At 40.0% G+C, this 18,662-nt stretch overlaps 3 protein-coding genes and 1 non-coding gene across 6 annotated transcripts; 2 read left to right on the top strand and 2 right to left on the bottom strand.

Annotated features, from left to right (window-relative positions):
- Positions 1–1,338: 1,338 nt before the first annotated feature.
- On the top strand, positions 1,339–2,014 carry LOC136251662 (uncharacterized). The gene is made up of 2 exons (XM_066044111.1): positions 1,339–1,704; positions 1,776–2,014. Exons 1-2 carry the CDS (start codon positions 1,415–1,417, stop codon positions 1,936–1,938), a joined length of 453 nt encoding a protein of 150 aa, XP_065900183.1. The 5' UTR covers positions 1,339–1,414; the 3' UTR covers positions 1,939–2,014.
- A 473-nt stretch (positions 2,015–2,487) lies between these two features.
- On the top strand, positions 2,488–2,561 carry Trnat-agu (transfer RNA threonine (anticodon AGU)). Its single transcript has one exon. It is a non-coding gene; the product is annotated as a tRNA-Thr (tRNA).
- Positions 2,562–7,941: 5,380 nt separating this feature from the next.
- On the bottom strand, positions 7,942–9,348 carry LOC136251691 (uncharacterized). The gene has a single exon (XM_066044136.1). It carries the CDS (start codon positions 9,346–9,348, stop codon positions 7,942–7,944), a length of 1,407 nt encoding a protein of 468 aa, XP_065900208.1.
- A 5,387-nt stretch (positions 9,349–14,735) lies between these two features.
- LOC136248928 (uncharacterized) lies at positions 14,736–17,198 on the bottom strand. 3 transcript variants are annotated; one of them, XM_066040800.1, is made up of 8 exons: positions 16,574–17,198; positions 16,374–16,519; positions 15,929–15,987; positions 15,790–15,867; positions 15,687–15,745; positions 15,081–15,253; positions 14,986–15,026; positions 14,736–14,892 (listed from the first exon to the last, which is right to left on the bottom strand). In XM_066040800.1, exons 2-7 carry the CDS (start codon positions 16,456–16,458, stop codon positions 15,022–15,024), a joined length of 459 nt encoding a protein of 152 aa, XP_065896872.1. In that variant the 5' UTR covers positions 16,459–16,519; positions 16,574–17,198; the 3' UTR covers positions 14,736–14,892; positions 14,986–15,021. The 3 variants fall into 3 exon arrangements, 1 of the variants encoding a protein (XP_065896872.1); XR_010697914.1 differs by adding an exon at positions 15,314–15,365 and having other exon boundaries at positions 15,687–15,867; positions 16,374–17,195; XR_010697913.1 differs by lacking the exons at positions 15,929–15,987; positions 16,374–16,519; positions 16,574–17,198 and adding an exon at positions 15,314–15,365 and having other exon boundaries at positions 15,790–15,918.
- Between the last annotated feature and the right edge of the window lie 1,464 nt (positions 17,199–18,662).

The raw sequence follows: 18,662 nt of genomic DNA, 5'->3' as shown, positions 1-18,662 counted from the left end.
GAATTGAGCGCCATAAAATTTAAATAGTTATCACGTGAGTACCATTTCTTATATTCAGTTGACAAAAAGTTTTCGATTGTGGGTTTGAGTTTTGTCTACAGGCAAAAACCTTGAGAATTCTTGAGATCCGGAGCGTGACCTTGAGAAATTAGCACCTGACCGTGAGACCTTGAGAAGAGGCCCAAAGTTGAGAGGTCTGCTACAGGCTTTGCCTTTATTTTAATCATAATCATAATAAATGGAGTTTGAAATCAATCTCATTCAATCAGTCAGGTAGAATAGAGTGCTACAAAAGATCTGAGGACCAGCAATTGTCATATACTACTAAAGGTGTGTGCTGTTGGTGATTATAGGTGCATGCATGGCATGATCCAGTGGCGATTCTAGACCTGGCCTACAGGGGGGGCCCAGTAGGGAACAACATAACTATTGTTGTTTAGCTATAGTATAAAGTAGAATTTTCAGGGGGGTCTGGGGGTGCAACCCCCAGAAGCTGCAGGATTTTTGCAATTTAAAGGCTTGAAAACAGCCTAAAATTTGTTCTAAAAACATGAAAAATGCTAAAAATAACAATGCCAATCTATACAGCAACTTTTCCCCAAGATTTTTTAAAAGCTATTTTTTTAACAGGGGGGGCCTTGGCCCCCCCTGGCCCCCCCTTAGAATCGCCTATGATGGCATCCGTACACTGGACCCATGAACTGTATTAAGAATTCTGGTGTGTAGAAGTTTTATTCCTACTTTCCTGAATTCCTCCATTCATTGCCCTGCTGATTTTTGTGGCTGCAGAATTGCTGGAAATGGCTAGAAAGCGCCACACAATTCTTTAATGCTGCAGAAAATTTTGACACTCGTCACCCAGATCGGTCTCAGATCTTTACCAAACCAACGACATAGACAGACTATGCACCCAACCATATTGAAACACTATGAGGAAGATTTGGCTTCTCTTGCGCTGGCTGGTAAGGTAGTTTGAAATCGAAAATTTGTATTTCTTTGTCTGTTTTTCAAAGAAAGTAACCCTGTGCCAGCCACCCAGCAAATCATTTGCTTATTATTGTGCGTACTTTTTAACTACAACAACTCTGTATATGATCTGGCTAAATAGCAACTTTTATCCGGTCCTTTGTGTGGAGCACGCATTTTAAAAATAAATTGGGGCATCTCATGAGATATTAAAAATGTGAAGACAACATTGTTAATCGTGCTTCCGGTTTTCATGGTGGATCTAGCAATGGGATACTACAATGAACATTCCACAATGGTAGGGGGATCGATTTGTAAAAGTTGATTTTTCGGATTGCGGACCCTACCTTATTTAATTGATTTCTAATTGGATTTCTAATTGGATTTCTCAGGTAGCTAGCTAGCTCACGCGGTGCCGAGTAGTAATTGGCCGGCAACCCCACGGACTATGTCTAGTTCAGGTGTTGAAATTGATCCTGAGATTCCTGTTATCTATGGCAAAATGAGACGGAAAAAGCATAAGTTTGCCACATTTAAGTTTCAAGGAAAGAAGCTTATTGTACCGGACATGTTAGCCGACCCAGTGGTTACGGAAACTAGGGACCAAGACATGGTGGAGTTTAACAAGTTAAAGGATATGGTGACAGAGAGCAACGACCCACGATATATCTTGTACGACTTTTCTTTCGAAACATGCAAGGAGAGAACAGTGTTGAAAACACTGGCTTTTATCTTTTGGTAAGGCCTAATAGCGGCGAGACTGAAAGAATGAGTATAGTATATACGGTTTATTGTGTTGTATTTGTAAGGTGTCCTGATAATTCCAAAATTGGTCAGAAAATGATCTATCAAAGTTCTAAAGAACACATCAAGAAAAGTTTCCCAGGACTGTCTGTGGAATTCCAAGCATGCAATAAAGAAGAATTTGATTACAATGAATTTGCAGATGAAGTTGAACACCGACAGAAGTAGACTGTAGTAAGCTAGCTAGTTGACTTTGTGTATGCAACGTGTAATTGTTTGACAAACAAGTTTTGACTGGCATCAAGTCTGGTTGTTTGGGAGAAATACTAGAGATGTTGCCTAATAACTTATATAGCTAATTTGCAGCTTTTTTATTGCTGGGATAGAGGTCGCAAAAGACCATTGGTAGAAACAATGCATGTACATACCATGCATGGTTGTGGATTGCTACTGCAATTAGGCTTTCTTAGAGGAGGTAGGACATGCCCTTGTGAATTTTAATAATCTTGCATAATTGCTAAAACCATTGAGCACTTGAGCCAAATAGTCTCAGTACTAAAAGTAGAGGAAGGGGCTTGGTACTTTGAGTTCTGCTTCACTTGCTGTTTGCAATGGTGCAATTAAAAATTCAGACAGAACATGGCCATTATGAATTGAGATTTGTAGTGAAGATTATGTGTCACAGATTCACAGTAACGGTGATTAAAAATTAATCAGTGATACCCATTGGTATATTTTAAGAATATTAGTATGTTAAAATCACCTGAGTAATCAAGTGGCGCTGTGGCTTAGTTGGTTGAAGTGCCTGTTTAGTAAACAGGAGGTCCCCGGTTCAAATCTGGGTGGTGCCTTGCTTTGTTTTGTTTTGTTTTTTCGCTTTTATAATCTTTTTAGTGACAGCTTTTTTTACTGCATTTTTACTGTTTGCTGAATCAGGTACCTTTGCATATTTTCACAAGTACGGTCCACTACTCTAGTTGAAAATTCCAAATTTTTCTGGGTACTTGTTTGTTAACTTTTTTTGTAAATACCGTATAATGGGAATGATTCACAGAAGAAAACATTCGCAAATTATTTACTATTTCCTCATTCGCAAGAAAATGTTCGCGATTTATTGCATAAAGCATAAAGTAATTAATAATTGGGCGCGCGCCCACAACAAATTAATTTTTTTTCTGTGGATAGCTAGGGAACACTCGACTATATGGCCATAGATAAGTTTCGCGCCCTATACTATAGTCTGGCAGACAGCAGGGTGAAGTTTGCAAAATGGTCTATAGTTTATTTTAATGCACTTTTGGATTGTCCTGTACACCTAAAAAAATATTCCACCTGCTGGACAGGTGTCAGCTTTGGGCATTTTGCCATAGCAACCAAAGTTTAATTAGCAGCATAGCAACCATACAAATTTCACAAAATAGCTTCTGTGGGTTTCAGTTTTACCCTAAATTGTTTGATAACCTGACCATTTAACAAATCTGAGGTATTACAATTGCTGTCAGAAAAAAACTGAATAATTAAATAGTCCCATAAACCCCTGAAGGTATCACATTATGCATACTGTAGTTACATATGTCTCAATAACTGTCATAGGCCCTGCGGGCACAAACTACACCCTATCACACAACAGGACATATCCCAGTACTGGAGTATAATACTGGTGTATTTGTATTCTGCTACTTGTATTATAAAGCCAATCAATTGCTTAATACATGTACCTGCTTAAATTTTCAAAGCTATAGCACAATGGTGCATAAAAGTATGGGCAATTAAAGTTCGAAATGTAGGCAAATTTTATGTGCTCACAGGCCCAGTCACGTTTGCTCTTTTGATTTTCCTTAGTTTGCATTTGAAAAAAATGTTTCAGCTTAAGCCATACTATTATGGTTACCATTACCTTTAGATTTGAGAGAACAAACAGTTTTCTGGTAGGAAATTTAATTCTGGCCTTTTCCTGTTGAATGCTTCTAAATCATTATGATAGAATCAAGTGTCTCGGTGATAATGATTTACTTCTTTTTGGTTTTGCTGGTGTGGAAAAGCTCAGTTAATACGCCCTTTCTCCAGCTAAAGTCCATGAAGTGCAAGCAATTTATCAGGTGCAGTATTATAGAATGTTCCATAACATTGGTGCTAATGATAGAATTTGAGTTTTATACACAAAGAAGTTAATGTGCATGTATGTAGATCATCAAATGTAAGCTCAATAACTAGTACTTGCTATATACTTGCAGAGTATGTCACAAAGCACTCACTATACAGTGAATAGCATATGTGTGTTCTTCATTAACTGCCTGGTGTTTAGATTTTTCATACCTGTTCCACTATCATCTAGGCAACATCTAGCTAACTTAGCAGAAGTTATGCCTTATCTGGGGCATAATATGTGGTATCCATGCAGTGCAGTAGCTGCCTCTTGTACCCTCTATATACCCTGAAATGTGGACACCGTGAGAACCTGAATTTATTTTGCCTAAGGTCCCATTTGTATAAAACACATACGATTAAGCTTCTGAGATCAGGACAACTTTCCAATAAAAACAGTATAATGGGATCTCAGAATAGTATTGTGAGAGCCTCTAGCTATACTGTATTTAGTAGAGGCTCTCACAATACTATTCTGAAGCCTCTGAGATCAGGACAACTTTCCAATAAGAACAGTATAGTGGAGTCTTAAGGTGTCCAGAATAGTGTTGTGAGAGCCTCTATAGCTATATTTTATATAGGATATGCACACATGTATGTATACTGTGTGCTACCTCTTAATCAATATAAATTATTTTATGTACAGTAATGCGTGTGGAAGACACAAATCCAGCCTTTAAGAGCATCCATTGCATTATATTGCATGAACAAAATTGGACTTAAAAGTTTCACCTATTTGCTCCACTAATGATTTCCTCTATTGGCATTAATTTTATCAACAGCATGTATTGGGTTTGCAACAGCCTGCCATATGTATATGTGTGTGGCACACATATGTGGTACAAATTTGGTTTTACAAATAATTCATAATAGCTAGTGCATTCTGAATGCGCACATGTACGTACATATACAGCCGGTGTTCTATGGAGTACAGTGGTAGACAGGGACAGTGCTCGATCACAACAAATCTATAACAGTCAAGCTGTGCAAAGGGTGTAGTGGTACTACAACTGTATCATTCAGAGTTAGCTATAAACTAAAAGTAAAAAGTATTGGTCTAGCTGAAATTTTAATTATTAGAGCAATTTCTTGGTGATTTATTTCACAGTTTGGCTATTCTGTCTGCAGCTTGGCTATTTCGGCATAGATTCCATCATTTACTTTTTTACATGTGCTCTATTCAAGGCAGAAAATCAAGCTGGTGTTGAAAACAGAACTTAGACAATTTACTTATATCTAAAACCATTTAGTTAATGAGATTACATTTAGCGTAAAAGTAATAGTGAACTTGTTCATTCTGGTCACGTCTAGCAGGCCTGCCTTATTAAGGAGGTGGTTACATAAACATGTTAAAGTCACTGTGTGTAGCGATTTCTCTAATTGATGATCAACACACAATTACAACACGTGGCACACAATTGCTATATATGGATACAACAAAGATAGTAACAATAGTATTGCACGTGAGTGCCTACATTATGTTACATCCCCCTTTCTGGGCTAAACAAATTACAGAAAATAATAGTACATTGTATGCATGTTACAAAATCAGTTGTGCTAAATCAAGTGATTGTATGCATGTAACTAAATAGTAAATTAAGTCAATCATTTTGGTACCTTGTAGGAGGCCTGATGACCCTGCCATACCTGGACCGCCTCTCATCTGGTTGTGGTGGTTCTGGCGGTGGAAGCACTTCTGATGGTGGTTGATTGCCAGTACTATATTCATCATCGATGATGTTGTCAGGTGTGCTGACAGCTTCATTTGTTCGTTTTAAATGATAACTGTTTCTTCTAATAACAGTTCCTTGATGAGTTCGAATGTAGTATGAACGCGGGCTGTCATGCTTTTTGATTACTGTAGCAGGCTTCCAGGATCTGTCAACTTGGTACCTCATGTTGTCACCAGGCTCTAGGTCAGGTAGTGGCTTTGCTCCTTTGTCATACTGACATTTCTGCTTCTGTTGACATTGTGCAAGTTTCTCTCTTATTCCTTCACTGATAGTAGGTTGGAGCATGGTAGGGATTGTCGGCATGTGCGATCAAAGATGTCTACTCATTAATAGTTGAGCTGGTGACTCATCCAGTCCTGTGATAGGGGTATTTCTAAATTCCAGTAAAACCATCTCCACATCTTTGCCCTCATCTTGAGCCTTCTTAAACAAGCGTTTGATTGTCTGCACATTGCGCTCAACAAGACCATTGGATTGTGGGTAAGCTGGACTAGATGTGATGATCTGGAACTTCCATGACTTGGCAAATGCTCTCTGAAGTCTCTGCTGTCAAATGGCATGTTGTCAGCTATCACTGTTTGTGGTATTCCATGCCGTGCAAAAACCATTTTCAGCTTTGCAACAGTTGCCTGAGCTGTCTTGCTTCTCATCTGTATCACTTCTGGATACTTGGAGTAGTAGTCTACAATGAGTAGGAAGTCTTTTCCATCGAGAGCAAAAAAGTGCAGGAATTGGGTGTGGCAACAAAGGTTCTTTTTGATTTGCATTAGAGTATTGATTACACACAGCAGACTGCTTCACCTCACGTTCTATGTCACTGTACATGGCTGGCCAATACACACAGGCTCTGGCACGGGATTTGGACTTCTCAATACCCATGTGCCCTTGATGAATACATCTTAGGACATGTGGTCTCATGGCTACTGGAATGACTATACGGTTGTTCAGGAGAATGAGGTTTTCGGCAATATGTAGGTCATTTCGAAGGTTCCAGAATGCACGGAGTGATAAGGGTACACTGCTGATGTTAGCTGGCCAGCCAATGGTGATGTATTGGTGGAGTTGCTGCATCTGTACATCACTTGTTGTGGCGGACTGAAGCTCAGACAGTCTGGAGTCGGACACTGGAAGATCCCGAACTAAAGAGTGTACAGCAAATTCTAGATCATCCTCATCATTGTCTGTAGAGGGTACATGTAAATAAGCACGGGATAAGGTGTCTGCAACATAAAGTTCCTTGCCTTTAGTATAGTGAAGGTGAAGGTCATACTTTTGTAATTTGAGAAGCATACGCTGTAGTCGTGGAGACACCTTGTGCAGTGGCTTTAACATTATTGCTTCAAGAGGCTTGTGATCACTCTGAACTTTAGTATGAAAACCATAGACATATTGATGAAATTTATTGCAGGCGAAGACCACAGCTAGCAGCTCTTTCTCAATTTGTGCATAGTTGCACTCAGCAGGTGAGAGACTCCTTGAAACATATGCGATGGGCTTTCCCTTTTGAAGTAGGCAGGCTCCCAGTCCAGACTGGCTAGCATCAGCTTGTATAGTGCTAACAGCTGTAGGGTCAAAGTAGTGTAAGACTGGGGTGGAGGATAAAATTTCTTTGACTTTTGTCAATGCTGTAGTTTGCTCAGCTCCCCATTCAAATAGCACATCAGATTTCAATAGACATCTGAGGGGGGCGGTAATAGTGGACATGTTAGGGATATGAGCTGCAAGAAAATTTATCATGCCAAGCAAGCGTCAGATGCCTGGCTTGTCAGTCGGCGGAGCCATCTCAACAATTGCCTGCACCTTAGTGGGGTCTGGCTTTGTGCCATCTGGGGTAACTATGGTACCAAGGTATTTCACCTCACTGACACGTCGCTGTAGCTTGTTCAGGTTGAACACTATGTTGCGATCCTTGGCTCTCTGCATCACTTGGGTTAAAATCTGATCATGCTCCTTGATACTTGACGCTGCAATTATTATGTCATCTGCCACTATGTGGATTCCTGGAATCCCTGAAAATGCCTCTTCATTCCTTTTCTGAAAGACCTCACTCACAGATTTGATGCCGAAGGGCATCCTAGTAAAGCGGTATCGGCCAAATGGGGTGCTGAAAGTACACAGTAGTGAGCTACCTTCGTCAAGTTGAATCTGCCAGTAGCCATCCTTTAAATCAAGGGTAGAAAACACTGTTTTTCCAGCAAATTCAGCAGCAATCTCTTCCATGGTAGGGATTTTGTAGTGTTCACGTTTATGACTTTGTTGAGGTCTTTGGGATCCAGACATAATCGTAGAGACCCGTATTTCTTCTCTACCACAACCAAATTGCTAACCCAGTCTGTTGGCTGGTCTACTTTCTTTAGAACTCCTGTACATACATTTCGCTCCAGTGCTTGCTGTAACTTGACTTTAAGTGAGTGAGGAATTTGTCTGGGGGGTTGATTACTGGTTGGTGGTTATCGTGTAAAGTGATGTGGTAAGTTCCCAGCTGACCAAGTCCAGTAAACACAGTGGGATACTTCTCCAGCAGTATTTGCTTTGTCAGTGATGATACTTGAATAGGGCACGCACGCTTGATTAAACCTAGTTCCACACAGCCAGTGAGTCCTAGTATTGGTTGGGCATCAACAGGTGTGATGTAAAACTCTATGGTTTTGGAATTAGCAGAATCTGGGGCAGTGCAGGTCAGTTGGCAAGAACTAATCGGTTGAATTGATGTGCCTCCATATGCTGTTAACTTCATGCTAGTTTGTTTGAGTGATGGCTTTGGCTGCAGCTTTTCATATAGCTTAGCAGGCAGAACACTGACCTCTGCTCCAGTGTCAAGTTTCCAATACAACTGACCCCCAATTGTGCTTATGTTAGCAAACCAGGATTGTGATTTGTTCAGTCCGTCAACTTGCAAAGGATCAATGAAGAGGTCCTGTGAATCTTCTGAGGAGAGGTTTGGCACATTCTCACTTTGTTCAATCTCCTGTACCTTTCGACCAGCTGTCAAACTGTTCCTCAGGTTCACTTGTGAGTTCTTCTGTTGAGAAACATTAATTAGTCTGCTGCGACACACCCGTGAGAAATGATTAGCTTTGTGGCAGAAGCTGCACTCTTGCCCATATGCTGGACACTGTCGGGGCTTGTGTTGGCGCCCACAGTTACCACAGTAAGTTGTCTGGTTTGTCTGACCATGACTGCGTTGCATTATGTTGATCTCAGTATGAGTGGTGGTACTCATTTCTTTGATCTGCTGCCCTGATGACTCAGCTCGTTGTGCAATTGCTACTGCTGTAGACAAATCAAGCTTTTCTTCACAGAGGAGTCTCTCCTTTGTGCGGTCGTCGATTAGTCCGAACACAAACTTGTCGCGAGCTAGGTCCTGGCAAACCTCTGCAGCGTATTCACACATTTCAAGCTTCAGCCTGATGCGAGTGAGATATGCGTCAACAGACTCCATTTCTTCTTGTCTAATGTTCCAAAACGTGTATCGCTCGAATAGAATGTGTTTGCGAGGAGAACAGTACTTGCGAAACGCAGCAAGGACTTTGTTGAATTTCTTGTCGTCACCGTTGGCCTCCCACTGAAGTGTCTTATAAACATCTCTTGCCTCTTTACCAGCGTGTGATAACATAATTCCAATCTTTGCCATGTCGGATTTTTCAGAGCTCTCCGTACCTTCCAGGAACCATATCAGCTGCTCCTCAAACTCTTTCCAGTTCTGGGAAACGTTTCCATTAAAAGAAAGTGACTCAGGCGGCTTGCAGATTGAGGCCATTGTACGAAATATATCCCACGTCTGACACCATGTAGCGATTTCTCTAATTGATGATCAACACACAATTACAACACGTGGCACACAATTGCTATATATGGATACAACAAAGATAGTAACAATAGTATTGCACGTGAGTGCCTACATTATGTTACACTGTGTACAAAAATGAGACAATTAGAAGACTGTTAAAACGATCAGTTTAAATCAGGTGACCTTATTATACAGTGATCCAGTTGGACAGGTTTCATTGTATAGTTGAATATTAGAAGTATTGTGCAATCACAATGCAGCAAAATACCAGTAAAGCAAACAGGCATAACACGGAATGTGATCAAAGGAATCAAATGAAACTTGCTGTATGACTTTGTCTCATGATGCACTGTCTTTGTGCCAAATTTGAAGAAATTTGAAAAGAGTGGGTCAACATTTTAATTTCTTTGATAATTTAGCATGGAATGACCAAAATATTAGAATTTCCTGAGTTAATATCCTAATTTTCCCAATGCTGACAGGTCCAGCAGGTGATTTTGAGTAGTCCATAGTATAAAGAAATATTTTGTGGCATAAAATAAACTATAGACTACATTGCAAGGTTCAGCCAAAAAAGCTACTTATTCTACCGGACTACTATCTATGATATGGCTGACTGACATGTTGCGTACTACGCATACTAGTAGCCATGCATGATCGCTGCTTCGCTGGAAAGGTAGGCATTCACGATAACGAGCGCGGACGATAGGCATGCCTATAGCCTTGGGGGTGGCACTAAAACCGAGGCTAAGACATGCCATTCCAGCACAGTGAATCGCTGGGCTGCAACTATATTTACCCCATTTAGTAGCACTGATTTTTCCACTGTCACTGAAGTTTGCATCTCTGTTCGAATCACACGCCACGCTGGCTATACCGTCACGCATATATAGCAGTTTAGCGAGTAGCAAGGCGAGTAGCTACTTGTTTATGCACTTGTTACATGAATGCTACATCAACTGATCCATGAAAAAAACTTTTTTATTGTCGGAAAAATTCGCGAATGCACCTAAAATCGCGAAATTCACGATTGTTTTCTTCCGCGAATCATTCCTGTTATACGGTAATTATTATGACTGGTGAACCCACACATACCGCATCTGAAATGACGCCGCGTGCCCCAGCTATATAAATTATCGTCTGAAAAGTGAAGTATCCATTATGCTTCGTTGTCAGCCTATGTTCAACCTGTTACACAGCATTTTGAATCAAGAACTGTTCGAAAAGTGCCTCTATTCATGCATACCAAAAGAAGAAATGGTGCTGCGTGCCCCAGTTATATCAATTATCATCTGAAAAGTGAGTATCCATTTTTTTTTGTCGGCTATGTTCAACCCATTACACAGCAGTACGAATCAAGAACTGTTCGAAAAGCACCTCTGCAATCAAAACAACCACTATGAAAAGTATGGACAATTTCCATTACGAAGGGAAGCCATCACGTGCTACCGCCAAATCGACACTTTTTGCTGTCAGCAAAGATGAATGGGACACAAAGGAGGACACTGGTAAGTCCATGAAGAATGCATTGTACGTACTGCGGTATGCCAAAAGGCACCTCTCAGGCCGAAGCGACGTCGAACAGTGAAAAAATCAAGCCCGTAGCCTAAGCCGTTATCGAGTTACACTTGTCTGAAGGTATCAGTCAGTCAGTTACTCGGTCAGTCAGTCACTAGAAAATTCTGTTAAATAAATAATTTTTAAAATTCCATAGCAACTTGTTGAAAGCGTTTCAGGTTGATCTGAAAGCTTTTTTGGGCTTAGTTTTACCTAACCAATACTGCCTCATCGTCGTCAGGGAAAATTGAGGCTGTTTTTTGGGTGATTTTATTTCGTGGGCCATGCCTACTCCTTTGTGGTCCCTACTAGATCTTCATGGTGTACGTGGATTTGGACTACCTCCGGCTATATCTCTGTACAACTTCTGAAACTCCATGCATTAAAATTATGGCAAAAGAAGTCTCTGGATGTTTGGTAGCAGCAGTTGTCAATTATTATTTCATCCACAGCTTCCACGCCTTGCTCTAAGTGCACTTCACCTCTCACGTTCCACAGCAGCTTCAAATCTTTACTAGATCACCCTACATCACCATTATATTGCAATTTTGCAAAGCTAACTCAGTAAATGCTTTCTTAAGATGAAACATCACTTCTTGTGTAGCAGCGGCACATTTAACCCTATAGCTGGTATCTCTACTGGCAGGATTCTAAACACACAACCAGCCCTGTTACCACGCACGATGAGGACACACAATAGACAGTAGATCCAGCTCAATCAGTTACACCGTGTTCACTGCCTGCTTCCCTTACGTATTACCGCAGGCAAACTCCAGAAGCTTTCATCGCTGAGGTGAGTTCCTTCCCAAATATAAGCCCAAATATCACTGTGTTTGTGTTTGTAGCAACAATATTTGGCCCCAAAGAAGCAGGAAGGACTACAACTTTGCTCCATTATCGGCTACAGCATGCAGGCGAGGAAGAAACAACCTCATATGGCAACCTATTACTGGCCTCTCCAGACTAAGAAAATGTGTTATTTGGCAATGGTGCGTCCCATTTTGGAATATGCGTCAGTTGTTTGGGCCCAGTAACATACTAATTAGAGATGGTTCAACATAGAGCTGCAAGGTTTATCATACACAATTATTCACCCTGGGCCAGTGTAGCTGAGATGCTATACAACCTGAACCTACCAACTGTTGAACAGCGACGTAACAACCTGAAACTTAGTTGTGTTGTATAAAATTGTGCACAGTCAAGTTTAAGTGGAAAGTGGAAACTATTTAATTCCAATAGTGAGCCACACAAGGGGTCATGATCAACGTTTCCTACAGCTCTCGAAAACTACGAGGCCTAGAGACAAGGCACAAACGTGTAATAAGTACGCTTGTTCGTACTGATGACTTGATCATACGTGTAATTCTATACTTGGGTGTAACAATAAGCCAAAATCTATCCTGGTCAGAACACATAACTTCCAAAGCTAACAGAACTAAAGGTTTTCTTCAGCGTAACCTCCACAATTGTACACCAACAATTAAAGATAGGTTGTACAAAGCAATGGTTAAGCCAATTATAGAGTATGCAGCTGTTGTCTGGGCACCTCATACTAAGAGGGATATTGATATGATTGAGAGAACACAACGACAAGCAGCTAGATTTGTGACCAGCAACTACTCCCGTTACGCTAGTGTCACGCAAATGCTTACAGACCTTAATTGGCCTACACTTGCACTATGCAGAGATGAACTGAAAGCCATAATGATGTTTAAAATAATTAACTACTTTGTTGATATCCTCTGTTTCTGACACCCATATCCACTGTACATAGTACCAGAGGTCATAATATGAAATTTATGTAACCAATGACACGGATTGATTCTAATATGTACTCCTTTTTCTCTTCGGCAATCAAAATCTGGAATGATCTATCCCAAAATGTGATTGACTCCAATGATATTGATCAGTTCAAACAAAAACTAGCAATTATTTAATTTACCTTGTATGCATGTTGTGACCTGTGCACTATACTCTATTAGAGGTCTGCACGGTAATACCAATAATAATAATATATAACACCCAGTACCACACCCTTGCTTAATTATAGATTGCCCGAAGGAGAAGATTAGTAAACGTCCGCGGAGTGATTGCAGGAGAGCCAGAGGCCACTTTACACGTAAACAACAAGTTAATAAGTAAGTGCACCTACTTCCGGACAATCTTTATTTTCAGTGCTCTATCTCCGCCATGCAAGCCGAATTACTGAAACCTTAAAATATGGTGATAAAGCCTATCCTATGGTGCATTAGTCCTGCAAGTTTCATCAAAATATCTCCATCCGTTGAGGAGCTAGCTAAATTCCAAAATTCAACCAAGTGTAGCTAATTTTCACATATGCTCCTAACTCTGTCTCAGACATGCAACAAGTTGTTGTATGATAACAGCTGCAGGCAATTGAACCCAGCAGTGCATGTACTTATTCATGTCTGTTATTACTGTATGTATGTTTCTCCCAAGGATCACTTCCCCACACATTGGCATATACCAGTAATATGTGTGTGTAAAATAGTAAAGAGATATGTGTTTCACCCTTATGTTTAAAACAAATTAAAGTTTGTCCAAGGTAGTTTCCAGATTTGGTAGTCAGTTTATAGGTATAGGGGTCGGGGCACAGCTCCCACATTACTGGTTTCGTGTCTGTTTCTAGTGTAAAACACAGAACTAGTTAAGGTACTTGGTCAATAGTTATGAAGCCGGATTAATTATCATCACATGTGCGTTTAATGTATTTAATTTTGTGAACTTTCAGGGAGTTTTAAATCAGTGCTCCATGCCCTAAAGTGATGAAATAGTTACCATGAAGACTGGACATATCCATGCATGGATGATGGATCTCTTAATTATGCTGTATCAAGACTCACGGTAGTGAGTCGCGTGGCCAAGAAACTACAAAGCGCACGCCACAATTAAAACGCGCGGCCACTGCTGTGAGTTATTTACGTGTAGGGACGGTTTTGCAATATTAGCCCTGGATTGTGCAACCTTTCTCAATAGGTTTATACTGCGTTTTTGTGATTTAAAAAAGCTTGGTGTCATCGTTTTCTTGTCGCAACCTCTTAACAAGCGTATTTAGATATAATTCACTCAATTTCTCACCGTGTGTTTCAGCTATCGTCACATTATACCACTCAATACACTCGTGTTTCTACAGTCCATCTGACACTAACATTATCTAGTACTGGATCGCCTCTACGCGTATTTTCTCCATTCAAACCTCCAATCCCTACAATAACTTTTAAAGACACGATGTGGACACAAGCCCTAATGTCTGACAAATAAGTTGTGAAAGCGTGCAGAGCCGTTAGTTACTTTAGGAAGGCGTTTTAAGCAGAAATGTTTTTGACTCCATTCAGTGCCACGCCTCGTGCGGGCATTTATAATCAGCAGATGTCTTATAAACAAGGTGTGAAAGCGTAGAGAACGTACAGACACTAGGGAAGGTGTAAGTCATAAGTTAAAACTCCATTTAGTGCCATGCACCATACAAGAACTACTGATTTTGCAAGTTGTGTGGAATGACCAAACCTCATGTACAGTCATAAACCACATTTCAGACAAAAAGGTGTTGCTGTACAGCACGTACATAATGAAAGCCACGTCACAAGCCCCACCTTAATTAGTGCTTTGTGGAAGAGTGAAACTACCATGTACGTGTGAAACTGCCGTGACAGCTACAAACAGAAAATGAGGCGATTCTAATTGCAGATAAGATGACTGCGAAATCCATGAAATTTTTTGCCTTACAGTAGCTAAGCATATGGTATTACAACATGTAACAAAAATTTAATAAACACATCAAATAGTTAACACCAAAAGTGGTGATGATGATGTAAGTGGCAAATGATAAGAGACCCGGTACTTGGTCGATCCATACACCTTGTCAACAATCCTGAAATTCACTTGATCTCAGTTGCTGTCTGTTCCCAAATTACACACCATGACCATATCCGATTGCTAACATGTAAACCAGATGGTCTGTAAAAAACTGTTAGGCGGACATTAACATAAAATCTGGATACTATGAAAATACACAACATTTTAACTGACCTGGGAATTAGTTTGGTCCCATCATAACAGTATGCCTTATCCTGGAAATTCAGAAAACATGAGATAATACAGTATTTCTTAGTACATAGACTGACCTGGAATTTTCACGACACCCTTGATATCACTAGAGTTACATAGACTGAAGTACAGAAGAGAACACACAACTCCGCTGTTAACTGAAATTCTCAACACTCTGATCTTAGCTCCTGCCAGGTTCCAAGTTACATACCATGAACTACTAGTGGGTAAACCGCTATGACCAGATAGCCTGCAAAATTGACAAGCAAGCATTAAATACAATGCACCTAAAATCTGGGTATAGTAGAACCTCTCTTACCCAGGCAGTCTGGTACATACTACTGTCCATATCTCAGAGATATCTGTAAGTAAGAAATGCATGCTACTAGTGACTACATGCTACGAAATACAAGTAATGTGATTGCTATCAGTGGTATAGTTTAGTGGGCAGAGGGGGAATTCACTACAGAGCACTCATGGTCACTCCCTTAGGCTGTAAATATGCATTATCACCTAGCAACCAAGTGTTAGTTATTATTAGTAGAACAAACAAGCCACCAAATAGGTAAACAAGCCACCAAATAGGTAAACAAGCCACCAAATAGGTAAACAGCAACTTTTAAGCTCTCTCCTTTTGTTTCATTTAAACTTCATTCTGGATAATAGAAGTCTGGATAACTCACCTGGAAATCCACAACATCCTTGATGTCACTACAGTCCACGTACACTTGACAATTGAGAGCTACAAAAGGAACACTAATAAAATTCCTCTGTATGTAAACCGACCTGAATCTTTGATCTTAGTTCCCAAGTTATGTACGCACCATTACCACATTCAACTACTATTACTGCTAGTGGGTGATCCTGGAAATTCAGAAAACACCTGAGATAATAAACGACTACATTCCTTAGTATGTAGACTGACCTGGAAATTCATAACACCCTTGATGTCACTATACAGTCTATGTACTCTTGATTTTAGAACTACAAAAAGAACACACAGGATACTACAATTCCTCTTTATGTAAACTGTCCTGCAATTTATGACTCAGTTTCTGCCTGGTTCCAAGTTATGTATGTACCATGACCACATCTAATTATTTTAACTGCTACTCCTAGTGGTGAACTGCATGCTATCATTGCTATGACCAGAATCAGATTACCTGTAAAAACCAACAGGTGGGCATTTACACCTGAAATCTGTCACTTTTTGCCCAAATGATGCTGTTGGGGATTTACAAGTTGGCTGGTTTTAACAGGTGATTCACAGAGACCTGATTAGACAGGTTTCACTATACATTAATTTAAGTTAGGCCAGTATGCAGTGTAAATGAGTACATACAAACATTACACATGTTACATTTGCCTACTTCTTCCACCTGCAGCCAAAGTTCCCAGACTTCTGACGATGTAAGTGGTAAGTGGTACGAGTTGCCTTGTCGACAATCCCACCATGAGGATTTTGCTGCTACTTAGAACTTTTCAGTGAATTTGCACTGCACACCTCTAAAAAAACCTATCACATAAATGCGGTTACTCAGTGTGTGTGGCAATGTGACACTTTACTGACATGCCAACTTTATCTTTCTTCATTCCTCATTCTGTTCTCTTATCCTTCAAGCGGTGTGCGTCGTGTTACAATTAGTCTAAAGTACGCCTCACCACTGAAATACCAAAGAAATGCTTCTTATTAGTACTATGGCTTTACTCCTCTGTCTCGACTTGGACTGCCACTAAACATTCAATTTTAAACCGCGCATCACATGTTTCCGCCGGCTTGAGGTGCTACAGGGGACTTTCCAAGAGACTTCCCCTAAATAGGCCACGTGATACTTAAATTGTCACAATGCGGTACGTGTACTTTAATAATAGTATTATTATAAGCTGTCAAGAATTGTTTGTGCGCTGCCGGCTAAAATCATTGGTGTGATGGTTTGACCATATGGTTTGACAGCAGTTATTGTGGGGCAAAGAATGCGAGAGGAACTGTGATAGTCAGTCCCACCCTAGCTGTGCCTATATATAGGGGCATAAACTAGCTTTATCTTACAGCTACTGTATGTTGCTGATACATCAGGGGCACCAGAGCAAAGGTAAAAGTGGTAGCTAAGGTCCCTACTGATATAGAGGCCAGGATAGTTGCATTCACAAAGATTCCAACACTGATTGCAAGCATATAGGCGGTGGAGGGGGGCCATGGTCCCCCACTTTTATGGGATACTGTTTGGAAAAAAGTTCGAAATACTCTAATAGAACAGTCAGGAATGGATACTCTGATAGAGCAGTCACAGCATCCAGAGAAGCAGTGTAGCAAGCTACTTAGCTATGTATGTGTATAGTTATAAATAAGGAGATATAATTGGCGGAGAGCAGCTATTGTCAGCAGGCCGTGACCTTTTTTTTTGGTCTTCAACTTAAAGTTGGCCTGGCCCCCTCACCCTTTGGCCTGCTCCGCCGCCCCTGTTGCAAGCTCACCTTGATGTTTATCCTTTTCTCCTCAACTCTTAAAATATGGAACAGTTTACCAGTTACAGTTATTGAAGCAACAAATTTAGAAGATTTTAAGAAGAGAGTATTGAAATATTTTTGTATTAACCTAGCTGCTGTATAAATTTTGTGCAATTGTTTGTATCTGTGGATATAGATACTCCACTTTGGGAGGTTCGCACAGTATTTGATATAAATATAAACATGCAATGACGATAAGGTGGCTTATTATTCTGCTGAATGGGCAAGGGAGTCTGTATGGGGGCATGTTCCCTCAGCAAAGTATAAGTACTGCAACTTTTAGTTTTAAGTTGATTGCTACATCAAGCTGGTTTGAAAGTTTGTTTAATTTCAGTGGTGATCAAGGCTGTGGTCTCATACACTGGTTGCATATACTATATTCTGATGTCCTTTGGGTATACAGTACTGTTTCCATCTCCCCAGGTCTTGATGATTGATCATGAGTCCTCTAATCCTTTCTCTGCTACTCCAATCCTGAAGCTGTGACCACAATGTTACAAATGGTTATATGAAAATAATTTATTACTTAATTATTTAAGGACTCTCTATTAGGGCTCAAACAAATAGTGGTTTTTACTATTCGAATATTCTTTATTCACAACTACCGAATATTCTTTTTCAACATTGATATGGATGAGATATCAATAATCCTGCGGCTGTACAAGATGTCTCTTTAATACAATTCAGAATCAACATGATTTGATCACTTATGTCATAGATATGCTTATGTAGGATCACGAATTTCCATGTACTCTACCACTGATGTTATATATTTCCTTTGAAACGAATATTCGAATACCAGAAATGGTATTCGAATATTCTCCGAATATTCGAATAATAGAATATTTGTTTGAGCCCTACTCTCTATAGTAAAAATAAATATTATTTTAGGTATCATTCAAGTTGTGTATCCATGCAATCTATATTATTACATTTGTTTGTTCGATATATACACATCCAAGTACTATGAGAAATGTGCATGAGGTAGCTCTATAGCTAAGTTTTATTGCTGAATTATCTGATGCCTTATTGCTTTACCTTCAGCCTCTACATCTTCTATAATGTGACCTAGAAAATCCCCAAGCCTTCAGTAATTGTGAATCCAGCAACACAATATAAGAACACCATGAACTATTTAGACACCCATGACT

The sequence above is a fragment of the Dysidea avara genome, chromosome 3 (genome assembly GCF_963678975.1).
Source record: "Dysidea avara chromosome 3, odDysAvar1.4, whole genome shotgun sequence".
Taxonomy (NCBI): domain Eukaryota; kingdom Metazoa; phylum Porifera; class Demospongiae; order Dictyoceratida; family Dysideidae; genus Dysidea; species Dysidea avara.
The sequence above is the reverse complement of the archived record's forward strand: the minus strand, read 5'-3'. Positions and strand labels throughout refer to the sequence as shown.